This window comes from Sylvia atricapilla, chromosome 26, assembly GCF_009819655.1.
Source record: "Sylvia atricapilla isolate bSylAtr1 chromosome 26, bSylAtr1.pri, whole genome shotgun sequence".
NCBI classification, from domain to species: domain Eukaryota; kingdom Metazoa; phylum Chordata; class Aves; order Passeriformes; family Sylviidae; genus Sylvia; species Sylvia atricapilla.
This window is the reverse complement of record NC_089165.1, coordinates 2,848,983-2,867,086: the sequence shown is the minus strand read 5'-3', so window position 1 is coordinate 2,867,086 and position 18,104 is coordinate 2,848,983. Positions and strand designations below refer to the sequence as shown.

At 56.3% G+C, this 18,104-nt stretch overlaps 1 protein-coding gene across 2 annotated transcripts; it reads right to left on the bottom strand.

The window, feature by feature from the left end:
• Window positions 1-1,485: 1,485 nt before the first annotated feature.
• Window positions 1,486-10,328, bottom strand: TLE5 (TLE family member 5, transcriptional modulator). 2 transcript variants are annotated; one of them, XM_066336240.1, is made up of 7 exons: window positions 10,147-10,328; window positions 9,741-9,838; window positions 8,209-8,272; window positions 5,919-5,963; window positions 4,623-4,685; window positions 3,316-3,390; window positions 1,486-2,695 (listed from the first exon to the last, which is right to left on the bottom strand). In XM_066336240.1, exons 1-7 carry the CDS (start codon window positions 10,171-10,173, stop codon window positions 2,477-2,479), a joined length of 591 nt encoding a protein of 196 aa, XP_066192337.1. In that variant the 5' UTR covers window positions 10,174-10,328; the 3' UTR covers window positions 1,486-2,476. The 2 variants fall into 2 exon arrangements, with proteins under 2 accessions (XP_066192337.1, XP_066192336.1); XM_066336239.1 differs by having other exon boundaries at window positions 1,486-2,698; window positions 10,147-10,322.
• Window positions 10,329-18,104: the final 7,776 nt, after the last annotated feature.

Genomic DNA, 18,104 nt, shown 5'->3' with positions numbered 1-18,104 from the left:
TCCTGAAAGCAGCCCTGAACAATTTCTCCTAAATCCTCCTCCCTTGCATATCCATCAGGAGTAACATCTCCTTATCCCCGGGCTAAATCTGAGCCGGTGACCTGGAGGTGAAAGCCCTGGGGAAGCTTCCCGCAGGTTCTGGGGCAGGGCAGGGATGGCTTCAGCCACTGTCCCTCGCAGCAGCCCGGGCTGGCCTTTCACAGCAGCGACCTGCTGGCTGTCAGCAGAGCCCCCAGAGCAGCTGCAGGACCGCGGGGTGGGAGCAGCAGCGTTCCAGCAGCTGCAGAGTGGGAGCCCCCAGGCAGTGGCAGGGTTTGGATGGTTCTGCCCGGTGCTGCAGCCCCCCGAGGGCTCTGGGCTCAGGGCACACGGCAGCTGTGTTCTCTTCATGGGCTCTGCACCACGGGGAGCAGCGGGAGCTTGGTTTGGGAGGGGACAGGGCAGAGACCACCCTGCAGAGCCTGAGCTGCCAGCCAGAGTTCAGTGACCACCACCACAGCCGTGCTCATGCACAGCCCCCTGGCTCTTGCAAACCTGCAGTGCCCCAGCCATGCCCAGCCCGGATTAGGCTGAGCAGGCAGGTGACAGGAGCACCGTGAAGCCCTGGTGCTGCCCATAAGCTCTGTAACCCACCAGCTCATCCATCCCTGGCTGCACCAGGACACCCCCAGCACGGCTTCCTCCCCAGAGGAAGGAAATTTTCCCACTCCAACTGGCCGAAGAGATACCGAGGGGAAGATGTTATCAGGGTGGAGCAGGCTCTGAAGCCAGAGGACAGCTCTAATTATCGAGAGCCAATTCCATTACAGCAATCTCAGCCCCAGGGCAACGCAGGCCGGATTTTCCAGAGGGGCCTGAGAGCCACAGAAGTAGCTTATCCTCTGTGCCCACAGGAAAAATGAATTATGCACACAGAGAGCAGACCTGTGGCAGCCCGCAGGGACCTCCACATGTGTTACCAAACCAGCACAGAGCTGATAGACCTCGGGGGCACTGTGCTCCTTGCTTTTCTTCTGGAGAGTCCCCCGCTCCCTTTTCACCACCTACCACTTTCACCTTGAGCTCGTTTGTTCTGGCTTTGCCCGGGCAGCCTCTTGTGCTTGGTTCCAGCAGATTTCAGCTGTGTAAAGCCCCAACCTCTGCAGGGGTGTCCCAGAGCCACAGAGGCTTTGGGGACAGCCCCATTCCCCCAGCCCCTACAAGAGTGGGAGAGAAGCCAGAGGTGTGTTAACCCCGCTCCTCCTGCCTCCCAGAGAAACCTCCAGAGGGAGAGTAAGTAGCACATGCAACAAGAAAGGAATAATCTGGGATATGCTACCACCTGAAGGAAGGAGGGCTGCTCCTCCACACACCTCCCACAGCACAGGTGAACCAGGAGAACTCCCTGTTCTCCCCAGCTGAATCCCCCATCTGAAGGGACAGGAGACACAGGGAAGCATTTTGAAATCATCCCAAAAGCAGCAAGAAAGCGGCAGCAAGTCACGGTTTTAACCAACCTTCTTATTTCTTTATTTGAAAGGCACAGCTTGTACGTCCTTGATACAGCATTTTCAGTTCCTCTTATTATAGGTCAAGTGATTAAACACAAAAAGCAAAACAAGATCTTTCTAAAGAACTATATACAAACACCAGATTATTATTTATTCTTTTTTTTTTTTTTCCCATTTTTGTTTTTTAAGAAGACACGCTAGCGCACGGAGATAAAGAACAGAGAAAGCTGCTGTATCCTCTACACAGGGCAGGGCCATGGGGAGGGGGAGGCCGGGGAAGGCTCTCGGTCTGCCTGCCCCCTCTGCCCAGCCAACCTGGGCCCCCGGAGGCTGTGCTGAGGAGGAGCAGGTGGCACAGGCTCCCCCTCCAGCCCAGGGTGAAGCCCCTGGCAGCCAGAGCTGGTTGAGAACAGGTACATGCAGAACAGCAAGGCGCCGGCCTGGTATTATTAGTGCAGGAGGGGCGTGGGAGAGGGAACACGGGGCCAGGGCGATGCGACGAGACCAAGAGCGCCTGGGGAAGGGAGGAGATTGTTCTGGGCCAGGGATCCTAGCAGGGAGTTGTGCAGAACCGTTAGGATCGAGGGGCAATCTTTAAATACCGAGGGTGGAGCAGCAGGTGGAGAGAGGGGCCACGTGGCACCGAGGAGCTGGGACAGCCAGGGGACAAAGTGGCCCCCGGAGCGGCCCAAGCCAGACTCAGTCTCGGCTCAGGGAGGAGGGAAAGGGAAGGCAGGCTGGGCACAGGGAGAGCACGATTGGCCACACGGGTAATGCTATGGCGCTTTGCATTGCTGTGCAGCAGCCGGGGACGGCGCTGGGGACACCCCCCAGGCCCTGCCACGCTCCCGCGGGGACAGGCAGGCCTGGCAAGCTGCCACCGAGCACAGGTCACCCTGCTGCACAGCAGAGAGAGATACTGCATTTTGCACTAACCCGCCCCCGCCCTCCCCCTGACAGCCCCTTCCCCCGGCCCCCCGGGCGCTCTAATCCGATTTCTCCCCGTCGTCATCTTGGTGGGCATCCCCATCGTGGCCGTTCTTGTCCTCCTTGGAGAGGTGAGCCTGCGAGCCCAGCGCCGACAGCGACAGGAGCCCGGTGCCGGCGCTGACGGCGGGGAGGGACGGGGGCTGCAGCCCCACGGGCAGCGGGGTCAGAGGCAGAGCGAGGGCTTGGAGCTGCGACAGCTGGTGAGCTTGAAGCTGCTGCTGTAGGGAACGATGGACAGACACACAGACAGAACGGGGGGATTGTCATTTTCGGAGCGCTTGGACCCCAAACCAAGTGGAGCCCAACCACTAGGACTGGCCTGAGTGGCTTAAACCAGGGATCTTAGGGAGCTTGAGAGCATTGCAGCCTCAGGGCTGGCTGAGAAAAGAGGTTCTCGAGCCCTGCTGCTGGGACAATGTCAGAAAAGACTCAACAGTGTGTCCCCAGCAGGACACACAGCCCCTACCCCACAGGACATCTGGCCTCAGGCTCTGGCATGTCCCAAGGCTGCAGTTAAAGCCCTCACTCACGACTCTGACCAAGAGCAGATGGTGTTTTCATGCCGAGTGCCTACTGTGGTTCCTGCTCAAAACCACAGCTCCTCTCCTTGCACCCTGCTGATACAGAGCAGGGATCCCTGCAAACATCCCAGCAAGCCTGGCTGGAACCAGCCCTGTGCCAGCCCAGCCTTGCAGCCTCACCCCACTGCAGCAGCAGCACCAGAGAAGGGGTCCCCTGATGTCCCCAGGTCAAGAATCCAGAGCCCAGCTCTGTGTCCAGGCCAAGGGGCTGGATCCCCACCCCTCCCAACCCACACTAAACATGCATCACGTACACGGATGATGGAGTTCAGTTCTGGTGCTGTGACCTGCTTGGCTCGTTCAATGGCTCCCAAGACTTGCTGCTGATGCTGGCGTGGAGAAAACAGAGGAATCTGGAGTCACTTCTAATGCCACAGGGAAGCAGAACAGAGACCCAGCCCACACAATGAGGCTGGTTACCCCACAGCTGGAGACACCTGCACACACTTCACCCAAGACAAGGGCCTCACACCCAGGCCTAGGGCAGCAAGGAGCAGGGAAAAAAGCACATTTGTCTCATCCATTTCCTCACCACAGGGTTAAGCAGGTCCCCTTTTACTCTCCACACACCCAGAGATCCTTGGCCAGAAGGCTCCAAGGTGGGCAGTGTCTCTATCCTGCCACCTTTCAACTACACAGACCCTCTAACAAACAGAACAAGCCCTAAAATCAGCTCTTGGGAAAACTCCTCGGGATACATCCTGGATACCAACTGCAGCAGCAGGTGGGTGTTTCAAACACAGGCAGAAAAAATGGATCACATATTTTAAAAAGTATAAAAGAGAACTGTACTTGCTCCTTGCAGAGCACAACACCTCTGAAACACCAGGCCTGTCCACTGCACTTCAGCAAGAGGATTTTTCTTTTCATTTTGGCAGCAGGACAGGGTTAAGGATTGCATTAAGATGCAAAAGATTTAGCTGGGGCTTAGTTATTAGGCAGCTCTGATCTGATCAGCAAGCGACTTTGTCTGTCCTAAGAACAAGTGGGTGGGAAAAACAGAACCTGTGCCCCAAGCCCAGCACTGACCCAAAGAAGCCCCCAAGGGGCCAGGAGAGCTGCTCAGAGCTCAGCCTCCATGGGGAGACAGAAAACACGGCTCTAGAGGTGCTTAATCTTCCTCTTGCCTCAGACAGCAACTCCAGAGCACCCCCTCCCCCAATTAATTTCTCAGGGGAGTAGGAGGAGCCCATCAACTGCATTAATTAATGAGGCAGAGGAAGCAGATCTCAAAGAGGAGCCATATGGAGGTATTTTTTTTAAGTGTCCTTCTCCCTCGATCAGCACCCAAAGCTCCCACTGCAGACATGGCTGAGGGCTCAGGAGCCCTGGGCAGGAGAGAGCAGGAGCAGCTTTGTCCCCAGCTGCCACAGAAGGGACAGAGGGGCACATTACCCACCACAGAGTGCTCCAACACTGCCTTGAAGGGCTGGTCCCCGTGCAGGGGCTGAGAGCAAGCGTTTCCCAGCCCAGGGGTGGGAGCTGCTCGTGCTGGAGGGCTGGGACACCTCACTGGCTGCAGAGGGACAGTGCCAACAGACCCCCGAGCTGGGGCACTCACCTCTTGTGAAAGGTAGGGCAGAACCTGTGCACAAATCCCGTTTAGCCTCTTGACAATTTCAGCCTAAAAGGTGGGAGAAATAGAGAGGAGAAGTCAGGCAGCACAGGACTGAGCACCCACAGCATCAGCTGCCCCACCTTCCCCCTCCCCTGGTCTGAGTCCCCAAATGGCTCTGAGAAAAGCCACTCTCCTGGCAGCATCCTGCTGCCATGGGGATCACCTTGTCCCCCCGAGGCTCCTCCCTGCATGGTTAAATGAAAGGATGCTGCTGACTGCAAAGAGCAAAGTTTCATTATTCCTCTTCAGGTCCCTGACACTCATTTAACAAATTGAGAGCAACTAGAGAGCAAAGTGAGTGCAGACCCAGGCGGGTGATTACATTTGCCATGTGGACACAGGCATACACAGGGCTGTTCAGCCCTCTCAGACTCCCCCTCCCCAGCTGAGCTGCTGGACTGGGGCTACTGGGGGAGACCAGAGGGGCTGGGCAGCTGCCTCACTACCCTGACAGCAGCAGTGGCAAATTCTGGGGTGTTAAATGCTTTTCTCCTGGCACATATTGAAGCTTCCAGTCCTTTGCAAATCGTTTTCCAAAGGGGTCAAAGGAAATCCAGAGCCAAAGGGTACAGGCACACACCAAAACCAGCTGAGGGGACCCCAAGAGCACCACAGGGAAGCAAATGAGGCTGGGAGACACTCGTGGGACAGCAGTGAGGATTTGTGGCTCAGATTCTTTGACAAGATCCAGGTTTTCCCAGGGAAGCCAGTCTCATGGGCTTAGCAACAAGGGCAATGGGATCAGAAGCACCAAGTGCCTTTGTGAGGAACAGAACTGTGCTAAGAGGCTTAAAACTGAGCCACGACATGCAGCCGACTTTGTGACTGGAGCTGGAGCCAGATAGAGACAGGCTCAGAGGAGGCTCATGTTGTTAACACCACAGGTAATTAGTCACTGGAGATAATTAACAACTTAACCACCAGTGAGGGTAAGCAGCAAACTTATCCAGGCTGGCAGAGTCTCCAAGCCGCAGCTCCTGACCTTTCCTCGTGCTCAAATACCTGTTCAGGCCCTGGGGAGAACCACAGGCTGCCCAGAGCCCAGGATGGGAGCCCACAGGCCAGCACTGTGATCCTGAGAGGTGGGGGAGGCCCTGTATTTCAGAGGCAGCTCTGACATTTTACAGGCTGATGGCATTTCTAGTTCCTGAAACACAACTGAAGCGACACAGGGCAATGCAGAGGAGACAATGCACCTTCCCCAGGAATTAGAGCACTTGGAGATGCTTTTCCCCCTACCTGTTTGTGCATTTCAATATTCAGCCCGTAGGACATCTCATAGTACTGTAGAGCAGGAGAGAAGAGAACAAAACAAACTGTAAGTCGAGTCTCTGCCAGCTAAGTGCTGGGAACCACCACTGCATTCCTGGCAGGGTGTTCTACAAAGGCTAGGTAAGGCAGGAGAGCAGAGGCAAGCCCCAGGAAACAAACACAGCAGGAGACAAGCACAGGAGACTCCCTCCAGGTGCTCCCTGCCCACCCTGCTCCAGACCTGGAGACTTGCCCCACAGGTCTCCTCTCACAGACCTTTCCACAGTCTGCACCAAGGTGAGAATGAGTGATGCTGTGTCAAACCTGGAAAAAGGCTCAGGGCTCCAGACTTCCCTAAGCACAGCCAGGAGAGAGGCAGCTTGGCTCTGGGAGCTTTGCCTGGCCAGTATCCTACAGCCCACAGGACTGCTTCAGCAGCAAATGGGAGAGATCACCACTGGACTTCATCTAGCAAGTAACACATCCAGCTGCACACAGCTCCAGCTGTTTAGGAAGGAGTTATGTGGAAACCTCCCCCCTCCACACACAAAAACAATCCACCCAGAAAACCCCTACACAGCAGCAACAGGCAGCTACAGACAATCTATTGGCAGAAGCAGCTAATTCCTGACCCCTGGAAGAAGCTGTTACAAGGCTGATGTTTTGAGAGTTTAGAAACCTCCTCCTGCAGCCTTGCAGGCTGCAATCCTGGTTCTTCCAAAGGGAAAAGAACAATCCACATCTGTGCTCGTTTAATTGAAGATCGCTGGCATCCTGGTACCGACGCCACGAGGCGACGAAGCGCCCGGCTTGGTATCGGAATGATCTCAGCCTGCTGCGGGCTCTCGAGGCTTCTCTGCATTCTGAAGACCGAGGCAGGAAGCAGGAGCCCGTCCCCCAAGCTGCCAATTGTGACTTATTCAAAAATCAGAGCAGCTGTAGCAGCTTTGCACATTCGCAGGAGCCCTCCTCTTGGCTCCCCGTGACGGGGAGCGGCAGCGGCTCCGGCTCAGCCACGCAGACAAGGCAGGAGCTGCTGCGCCTGCAGAGCCTCCAGCGCTGCGCCACGAGTCACAGCCCTTCCCCTCTGCTGCTGACAGCAACCTGAATCAATTCTGGTGACTGCCAGCACGAAGGGGGAAAAAAAAAAAATAATGTATCTTGGCCACTGCTGGAGATGAAGGTTTCCATGCAGACTGTGAGGCACAGGAAGCAATTGTTTACCAGTGAAAAAGGAGCAGGCTTGCCCATTAATACACCAGGAAAGCTGTGACCTCTTCTCCTTGTCCCCAGCCCCAAGCACACCTTGCTCCCCACAGCCTCAAAATCTGGCCACAAGGGCAGTAGAGAAAGATGCAGGGGCCAGCCAGCTCTCTTATTTATGTTTTTTTATGTCTTAAGTCTGCACTGAAAAGCTGGTCTATTAATTTCTACATCTTATCTCGTCTTTCCAGGGCAGGGGCAGCAGCTGGCAAGCAGGAACCAGCTCATCTTCGTGGACAGTATTGCAGTCTCCTGTTAACTCCATGATAGGAAAGGAAGAGACCATGGCCCCCCTCCCCTCTGCTACAAGGGCTCCAGGGGCATCACCCAGCAGGAAAGCCCTCACCCTGCTCCCCAGAACATGGCTGTTTCCTGGCAGATTTCTCTTTGGAAAGCCACAGCTAAGCCCGCTGCCCACACGTGGCACCACTTCTCATGCCTTAACCAGGCCCTGCCCTGGGGCTTGCACACCCTGTGCTGGGACACACGTGCCAGCACTCAGCACCACGGCTCAGCAAGGCTGCGGGGTCACTAGAAGGTGCACAGGGTTTAGCCCTTGCACAGAAGCTGATTTCTGCTTCTAACTCACACCTGCCTTGTGGAGTTTCCCAGTTTCGTAACTTCTCAGAGCACTGCTTTGTGTCTCACTGGCCATGACTCCCCCAGAGTCCCCAAATACCTTCACACCAGCACCTTGCAGCACCTTCTCAGGCATGTAAAAGCTGTCACTTCCTTTCTGCACAGAGAGCCAGGCCAAGGACCCATCAAGCAATCACCCACCGGGCTCCATTTTCTACATCAAAAAACTCCCTGCCACCGTGCATTTCAACAACCCCCTGCATGCAGCCAACACAAAACAGCCCCGTTTGCAGAAAAAAAAAAACCCATTCCAGCCTCGCTGAGAGCCCTGGAGCTCTGTGGGGCGTGGGCTCCCTGCCAGGCAGAGTCCAGGCACAGGCACCTGCTGGTGTTGCCACCCACACACTCTGCTCTCGGCTGCTGGGCCGGTCCTTACCATGACGTAGTGACGCTGCATCTCCGATTTCTCGCTGGCTAGTTTGTCACATTCCAACTTCAAGCTGAAAAGCCAGAAAACAGTAAGAAAACCACAAACAGGAGGTGAGAGAGTTGATCGCCACAGAGCAGCTGCTTCCTGCACGGCCTCGTCCCGGCCAGGCTGGATTCTTGGACATCACTGTCAGGGCTTCAAGGGGTGGCCGGAGCCCAGACAGGCTGTGCTGGCACAGTAGTGACCACACAGAGCCTGTTCCCCACTCTTTCTCAGCTGGAGTGCCCCCAGCACACATTCAGGAAAAGGACATGAGGCTATCCACCAGCAGAACACTGACCTCCCTCAGGCAAATCTATTCCACAGGAAGCAGAACGCTGGGAGAAGCAGACTTGGCTGCCCAGGGAGGGGTTTGCCTTTCCTCAACAGATCGCTGGCAGCTGGGGACAGATTCTGGCACAGAACCTGTCTGCAGCACTCAAGAGATGTTCCAACACAACATCAAAAACCAAAGCCAGACCCACTTCTGGATGGGGGCGAGGGGGAGGCCCAAGTGCAGCACATCCCTCCAGAAGCATGGATTTTTCCTCTCTCCTAGATTCTTCACACCCTTCAGGGAAAGTGCCGCTGCTCCCAGCATTTTATGAGACTCCAACTCACCAGCCGAGCAACTGCAGCCAGCATGTGCTGTGGTTTTATGTTTCAAACAAGAAACAGCTTCACCTACACAAAACCTGCTCCTTCTTGAGCAGATTAAGTCCAAGGGGGTGGAGTGGCGTGGGGGGGAAAGCTTCCCTTTCAGCAGGAACATTCCTTGGGCTGCCCTACTCCCCTGATGGCACTGCCAAAGCACAGAGACACCAGGAAATGGCCACTGCCCAGCAGTTTGTCTGCCTTCTCCTGCCAGAATGACACCACCACAAACTTGTGACCTGCCTGCAGGCAGAGCCCGGGCTGGGGGACATTGCAGCCACATGGCACCAATGCTCACACCAAAACCAGTGCCAGCCCGTGGCAGAGGGCATCACCCAGACAATTCAAACCAAAGGGCTTCATGTTTATGTCACACATACACACACACACACACGCAAAGCAACAGATTGTCTCAAGCCAGCTTTTGGGTCAGCAGCACTATTTCCACACACACCCACAGAGAAAAGTAGAAGCTTTTGGATTTAAGTGCTCCCTGCAGCATTTGCAGTCCAGGAATGGCAGCCAGCGAGAAAAACTGAGGAAAATTCTCAGCCAGAGGCAGGAGGCCTGGCAAGTGTCTGTGCAGTCCTGGCTGAGCAGCACTTGGAGGAAAGACCTTGGCTGGAGAAGGGAATGGGCGTTCTCCTCGCTGGGCTCCCATGTGGACACGACCAACGCCGGTGCCCGAGGTTCTCCCCCAGCCAAAGGTGTCCCAAGCGACGCGGCCGGATCCCGTTCCCCATATTCTCCTCCGGTCCCCGGAGCGAAGCAGCGAGCACAAGAACGGGAGCGATCCCCGTGCCCTCGGCCAGCGGGACAGCCCCGGGCCCGGGGGCAGCACGTACCTGTGGTACTGGGCCTGCAGCAGCTGGAACTCGTCCTTGATGCGGTCGCAGGAGTCGGAGGTCGTGAACTTCAGCTGCTGAGGCAGGTGAGAGGAGCCCTTGAACAAGAGGAGACAGCGCTGGGGCCGGCGGCCGAGCCCCCCCGCCCCGAGCCCGCCCCGCTCTCTCCGCACCGGGGGCACGGCCGGGGCCCGGCGCCCGTGGCCGGGACGCGCCCAAGGTCACGCGTGGGGCCCCTTCCCCCGGTGCCACCCGCGGCCCCGCCGCCCCTCGGCACCGGCTGCGGGCGGCGGGAGGCGCTCGATCCCCCCGAGCCCGGGGGCCGAGGGAGGCCGGGCAGCCTCCGCGCCGTCCCGCGGCCCCCGGCCCCGCCCCGCGGCCGCTCCGGCCCCGGGCCGCGCCGTACCGAGTGCCGGCTTTGTGGAAACATCATGTCAGGTTGCGGCTCGGTCCCCGCACGGAGCGGCCCGCTGCCGCCCGCCGCCCCCGCCGCGGCTCCCCGCGCCGCCGCCGCCTTTGTCCGCGCCGGGTCCGGCCGCCCCGGCCCCGCGGCCGCCCCGCCCCGGCCGCGCCGCTCGCCCCGCGCCGCTCCCGCCGCCGGCGCCTATTGTCTAATGGCGGCTGCGGCTCCGGCTCCGTCCTGCGGCTGCTCGGCACCACCTGCCGCCGCCGCCGCCTCCCCGGCCCGGGCGGGCCCACGACCGCGCCCGCCCCCGCCGGTCTCCGCCCCCGCCGAGCGGCGCCGCGGGCACCGGGCACCGGGCTGTGCTCCGTGTCCCCCTCCGTGCCCCGGTCCCTGCTCTCCCTGCCGGGGAGGACGCGGCCCCGCGGTCGGGACGGGCCTTGCCCCCCGGCCTCTGCTCCCCGCGCCCCGGCCGCGGCTGCCCGCTTCTCCTCGCCGCCTCCCGGGGCCGCGGCCCCTCGGCTGTCACTGCCCCGGTTCCCCCGGGCCCAGCCCGGCCCAGGCCGCGGGGATTGCCCGGGTCGGGGCAGCCGCAGGGTCCGGCCGGTCTGGGGCGGGTCCAGAGCTTCACACTGGCCCTCACCGGGCTCCTCGCCCTTCGCAGCTCATTTTCACCTCCTTCCCCAAGCAGAACTAACATTTTTTATTTTATTTTATTTTTTTATACTCAGAGTTTCTTCTTGCTTTATTTCAGCGTTGCCCTTGGCTGAGCGTGAGGGAAGGCAAAGGAAAAAAGGTAATTCACCTACAGCTGGCCCCCAGACAAACGTCTGATCTCCAAACAATGGAATATTCTGCTCTGGATGCAAACTTTGGTCCTAAACCTGCTGCCTGAGGAGCAGACCCTGCAGTTCGTGTCCTGCGGGATCGATTGCATCCCCCCAGAGAGCAGTGGGGTGGGGAATTCAGCCACAGACTTTATTTCTGGAAGGACTTTGTTGCCATGGGGCCTCTTGGAAAGCCACACACACAAATGTGCCTGTGCTGAGGCAGGATCAGGTCCTTGGAAGCCATTCGGAGAATAACAGGCTGGAGGAACACGGCTGGTACGTGTGAGCACACAGGGAGCTTTCATAAATTTCGGATGTTGCTCCATGTCTATCTTTAAAAATCAGTGCATTTTCTGATTAAAAATAAAACCCTACACGTCATGACTCCAGCAATGTGGGCTGGCCTGTTGTGGTATTTATTTTTAAAAAGAACAATATAGCAGCTGAGTTATTGTGACACCTCCTGCATATTGTGCAGTAGCTTTTTCACTTCAACATCTCCATATTAGTGGAAACTGTGACAGCTTCATGCCAAGGATTATTAATAGTGCAGGCAGGCTTTGTGTCCCTGCAGAATAAGGGTTGGAAAACAGGGCAGACAGTTTTCCCCCAGTGGGGTTGGCATCCTGGTCCCCCTTTTTACATGGAGAGAAACTGAGTCACCCCAGCTTAGGCTATGCTCAAGGGCAGAGAAATGCAGTTTATTGTCAGTGTGTGCTTGCAGCCAGACCAGGTCCCTGTTGTCCCCTTCCCCTGGTCCTGGAGCAGCACAGGCACCCTGCCCTACCCTTGCAACAGCTTGCAGTCACTGCCTTCCAAGTGGGAAATGAAATGCTCCTTTATTGGCATTTCTGTTGGCTACAAAATGTTCCATTTTATCTTTTTTTTTTTTTTTTTTTTTTTCCCTTCTCTCTTTACATTCTTCCAGGAAACACTCTAATTTATGGTATAATCTTGGCAAATCCCAATCCAGGGGAACACAAACTCGCTTGTGACTGGTAAATGACTTTTTAATGGGCCTGTTTCCAGCCGGGTAATGCACCTGCATCTGAAGAAGGGGGGATTTTAGCCTGGTCCAGGCTGTGTGAGTCAGTGGGGCTGAATATGGTCTGGGCACAAAGCAGCTGGCCCCAAACACAGCCTGGTGAACAGTGGGGGTTCCCACAGCCCACCTCAGACCTGGCTTGAGAAATGAAGGTTTTTCCAGCACAGGAAAGGAAGTTCTGTGTAGGAGCTCTCCAAGCAAACCAACATTTGTCTGCTTCAAAGCTGTTTGAAGGAAACGTGGGGAAGCCCCCCACATCTTCAACATCTTGGCCAGGAATAAAGTCTGCTGGACCCTTTTACAACCAGGGCTGGGTTGGGGTTGGGCGTGCAGGTGGGTTTCCAGAAAGCCATGGGGGTCAGAGAGGGCAGAAACATTTTGCACTCCTAATGGAGCAAGAAGATGTCCCAGTCCCTGGCCCCACTGGAACAATTCATACAGGGATGTCCTAATGAAACCAGAGAAACTTCCTATTAGTTCCTAAAAGGAACAGTCTAACAAAGCTGCCAAAAATAAATCTGTGTAATGAAGAGCCTTTGTAAATTATTCAGATATTATATCCCACTCCAGCACTGGTTCAAGGAGAGAGGTTGTACAGACATTTTCTGCTCTGAAGCTCTGGACACAAGGTGAAAGCTATGCTGTCATTATTATGAAAACGTAGGCTCTGAGATCTTGTTTTTACCCTGAGAATACTTTCTCTTCTACCTGGAATTAAAGAGGAAGAAATAAAAAAAGGCACAGCAGCAATTCAGGCGCTGAGACAGGGAAGGTTTTTTCCCTTTCTCCACAGCCTCGGGATCTCTCTTTGGTCCTGTCACCTGAAGCTGACCACAGACACAGATTCATGGCAGGATTGAGTCTGAGGAATGTGGGGCACTGCCCAGCTCAGAGTGGCACGGGCAGGACCCCAGTGGCTGTGGGGTGGCTCAGCCAGCCATTCCTTTGCTTCTCACTTGTGGTTTGAATGTTGTGGCCTCCTTCCAGTAGAAGCAGGGCTGAGACCCACCAAACTCATTAAACTTCAGCTGCCCTCGATACCCAACCTGCCAAGAATCCCCAATCCTTCCCTGGGCTGCAATCCCCCACTTCCACCCTGTATTCAGACATCTGTGTGGCATTTTATAAGGGCCAATGGTGGCAGCTTGTAGGCTATTAGCCAGCCCCATGCCACGCTGCTGGGGCTCACAGAGTTCTCCCCTTGCTGCCTCCCTGCTTCCCCAGCCCCTCTTTGCCAGCAGCAGGGCTGGTTCCTGGCTTTTTGGGCGAGGTTTTTTTGGTTTTGCCCAGCCCTGCTGCCCCTGGGGCAGACCAGGTCCCTGTTGTCCCTTTCAGCCCTGCCAGGTCTGTGCCACCTGGGATGGGGAGGCCAGGACTGGTGGGGGAGGTTGGGCACTGGACCTTGGCCCCGTGCCAGTTCCAGGCCAGACTGTCCCTCATCACTCCTCTTATCACAGGCATTATTGGCTTTTTATATTAGACTTTCTCTAGATAGCATAACACAATCAGCCAGACACAAGGCAAGGGCTGGGCAGGCCCAGGAGTGATTTACATGCAATCTCTCTCTCATGTCCCTCTTTCACCTAAGGAGCTGTTCTCCTTCTTTCCCTCACCACTTCCCAACTCTCCTGCTGCTGTTAGGAGCTGTGCAGGTCTCCCTGCTGCAGCAAAAGGCTGGGATGAGCAGTGGGGCTGCACACACTCCCAGGGAGCTGAGGGAGCCAGAAATGCAGCACTCCAGAAGTGCTGTCCCTCACCCCCATCACCACCCAGCCCCAACTGCTCCATCCCCTGGCACATCCAGGTGCCCCTGGTGGGACACAGCACCTCAGTGCCCACATGGGCAACAGACAGAGAACTTGTTCTGCACTGTATGCCCATGGTTCTGTGCTCGTTTCCTGCTGAAACTGCCCTCCTGCTTGCTCTCAGAGGCAGAAATTACCACCAGCCCAAATTCCTCGCCTACACCGAGAAGAAAAATGAGAAACTGTCTGTGGATGTGCATAAGGTCCCAGCCAGGAATGGCCTGTAGGCAGAAAGGGCCTTTCTCCAAGAACAGCCTTGGTCCAGGCAGGCTTTTTACAGCTGGTAAAACAATCCTACCCTCTTTGATCCCGTTTTATCAGTGACTTGGAATAATTGGGTTCCATTCCTCGTGGTGGCTGCCCCCCACCCCTCCCTTCTGCTGTGGCCTGTGTTTTTGCTGCAGACTGATTAGGGGTAATTATCATCCTTTTTACCAGCCAAAGTGCAAGGAACAGTTCACACTCCTTGCAGGAAGCAGGAAAGGGATTTTGCAGCTGAGCCGTGATTAGGAAGCACATGGCAAGGATGCCTGAACCTGCTTGCTCCCTGGGTGGTGTCCCTGAGGCATTTGGTGGGAGATAAGCAGGAAATTTGGAGCTGTGAGACAGTCAGGGGAATCCACTGACCCTTTGGTCATGAGAAGCTTCCCAGCACGATCAGTTTGCAGAAGCAGCGTGTGAATCCCTCTGCATGTGAAACCCAGACTGAGCCTGAAGGGAGTGACCCACAGGGGCTGGAATGGGCAAAGGAGCAGCTTCTTGGCCAGGCCCACCTCTGCTGTGGGCATGGCCAGGGGTCAGGATTCTCCTCTCTCTCCTCTGGCTCCCTTGCTGGACAAAGGGAGGAGCAGGATACTGATTTTAGAGTCAAAAGGATCACCCAGGCTTTCCTCCTGCCCCATATGAGGTAGATTACTCCTGTCCCTTCGCAGGATCCATGCTCATCTGCACTGGAGCTTCACCAAATGCATCTTTGCAGCAGTTCCTGAGATTTGCACAGGGAAGACAGATCACTACACCCTTAAGAATCTTTCTGCACTCGGCTAGTTCAGCAGCACTCCTCCAGGTAGGGAGAACATTTCTTCCTGACCTCAATTTATGACAAACACTGAAGCATGAGGCTGGATTGATTGCACAAGGAGATTGTGTCTTAGTAACTTGTGTGAATGCTGCAGCAGCTATGCTAATTCATCATTCCTTTATTTATGAAACCTGTGTGCAGGTTGAGCGCAATTAAATGATGTGCTTTGGGATCGTAGGGGATGAAAGGATCACAGAAAATGTAGGTTTGTTATCCTAGTTTACTGTGCACTGAGCCCACCTACAACACCATGACAAACCAGATGCGAAACATAAGGTTTAAAAAAACTAATCCAGCAATTGCTGTCACAGGCTGCATTTGTCAGCGTTGTTTGATCTCGGTGCCTTTCCTCCTCTTTTCAGAGAACTCAAATCTTGTGGCATCTTCCTGTGACAGGCAATTGAAGAACTTGTAAAATTAATTTTGGGGGAGGCTGAAACATTTGACACATGCTCTGCAGCTTGGTCCCTGGTCCCCATCAGCACCCAGAGAGTCCAGACACATCCCTCCTTTGAATATCACGAGAGAAGGAGACTCTGCAACCCCTCTGGGCAACCTGTGCTCTGTCAGCAGCACAGGAATGTTCTTCCTCATGTTCAAGGTGGAACTTCCTGTGCATCAGTTTCTGCCCATTGTCCTATTGCTCAACAGCTGAGCAGAAACTGCTCCATCCCCTGGCACCTCCCTTCAGATACTTGTGGACATTGGTAAAATCCCCTCTTGGTCTTCTCCAGGCTGAACACACCCAGCTCCCTCAGCCTGGCAGGATGACCTCCCTGACGTGCTGGCAATGCCTGTTCCTCTCTGCTATCAAACATCTGGAACTCACAAGCAGCTAAGAAATGGGGCCAGAATGGAGAAAAGGGATGATACTCTGAAATGCCTGCAAGTGCTCCCCAGCATGATGTGTCTGCATCTCCATGGGCCTCAGGATCTTCCTCTCTGTAAACAAATGGGGGTCATCTTTGGGCTCAGCATTAACTGCTGCAAATGTGGGCCATGGGAACAGTTGCTCTGGAAGTGGCCTGACACATTCAGGATCAGCTTTCTGCAGGAACAGGGACATGGAGCCCTGGGAATTGCACAGCACAACTGATGACAGAGCCGAGGGAAATCCCAGGTCTCCTGGGAACCCTCTGAGCACCAAACTTTTCCATTAGGGCAGAAAGGGAGGGAGGGAGTGGATGGGCTATTGTTGCTTGCAGATTGGCAGTTCTGTCATTTTTAAAGCAACATTTTGATCAGGATTCATCAAAACTCAGCATCTGTGCACCCAAACTTCCCATCAGCAGGAACCAAGCAAGCGGTCCAGAAGCTGGATGCAAATTTTATTGCTCCTTTTCTTTTGGCAAGCTGTGAAAATTTCTTCAGGATCTGCTGGCCTTTAGATTTTGCCCAGGAGAAGGCAACCAAAACCATAGCTTCCAACACACAGCACCTTGTGGTTAAGAGCAGCCCAACAATCCCGACTTGCCAACTCTTTAGCAGCCTCAGACACGATCCCTGTGTTACCCTCACAGCCTGAGGACATGCAAAGAGGTCAAGTGGCTTGTCCAGTCAGGGCAGTGCTGCAGGGGTTACAGGAACCTCAGTCTCCTTAAGGACTGTCCAGACGTGGGAGTTCCAAGGGGCAACAGGTCACAGGGAAGAGCCACTGTGGCTTTGATCCTGCGTGTACTGAGCACTTCTGTCTGCTGAATAATTTTCAGCTGCCAAAGCAAAACGACCACATCGCCTTTGCCTGAGGTCTGTGATGAGGGAGGAACAGCCCTCCAGGCTGTGGGGCACCTGGGAGGGAAAGCAAGAGAATGTAACAAAGGGAGATGAGTACTGATGCTGTTCAAGGCCAAACTATGGGGAGATCACTGGGGAAAAAAAGTTAGAAACTTTTTTTAATTGAGGTAAAGAACTCATAGGAATAGCACAGGCATAACAGGGAATTTAAGTGTTAAATAGAACCCGTTGTTTGTGAGTTTCTTGTGTTTCTGTCTCTGCCAAACTGCCAAGAGGTAAGGACTGGCAAACCACTGCATGAGCTTGGCTGGTAACAAGGAAGGCAGGTATGTAACAGCTCTATTGTGCTTTTTTGGACCTTCAAAAATGCTGTTTAGATACAGACCCCAGGCAAGGCAGGGTAAGAGGCATGCAGAATCCAGGCAGCAGGTACTCTGCTTAGGGCAGGCTCCCACAGAGCACAGGGGGGATAAAGCTGCACTGGCAGCAAAAGAATGAACACTACTACAGCAAAAGAAGGCTGTAGCATGTATGGGATACATCCAGCTGCTGCCTGCAGGACCTGTTACAGCTCAACAGGCATCTGGTAGGAAGTAATGAGGAAACCTGGGATAAAGCCAGCTCTGAGCCCCCCTGTGTGGAGAAATGGAGAGCGAGGGAGGTGACACCCAGAGAGCTCAGCCGGCAGGCTCGGGTGGGCAGCAGCCGGAGCCTGGAGCACAGGGCCGGCACGGCGAGGCCTCTCCATCCTGGGCACCGAGGGCTGTGCGGCCGGGGTCTGCGGGCTCAGCCGGGCCCGACCCACGCAGGCTGGGGCCTGGTCCGCTCCGGGCACCCGCTGGGGGCTCCGAGCGGTGCAGCACGAGCCGCAACGTCCGAGGCCTGGGCCCGCCCTGTGCCGCCATCCCAGCGGCCTCCAAGGCCCTGCCCGCCCGGCGTGGCCCAACCACGGGCCCGCAGAGGGCGACGGGAAGCGGCGGCTCCCCGCTCGGCCCGGTCACGGGAGGGTCCGCTCCCATCCCGGCCCACCCCGCCATGGGCGCCCAGTCCGCCACCTTCCCACAATGCCCGGCGGCCCCGCCCCGCTCCAGGAACGCGCGTCCGTACGCCCTCCCCCCCCCCGCGACCGGTCAACCAAACCCTGTGCTCCCATTGGCCGCGGCGCCTCGTCCCGCCCACCCGGGCCCGGCCCGCTGGGTGCCGCGCTCTCCCATTGGCCTCAGCCGCTGTCAGTCAGCGCTTGTTTTCGGCGGCAGCGGATTGGGTTGCGCCGGCTCGTCGGTGTCTCGGCGGAGCCGTGCGGAGGGAGCGGCGGCGCAGCCGGGCGAGAGCGGCGCGGGGGCGGCGGTGGCGGCGCTGGCGCTGGGCCCGGCCGCAGCACTCGGGGCCGGGGCGAGGCCGGGCCGGGCCGGCGCCGCGCAGGGCGGGAGGGTGGGGAGGGAAGGGGGCGCGGGACGCGGGACCGG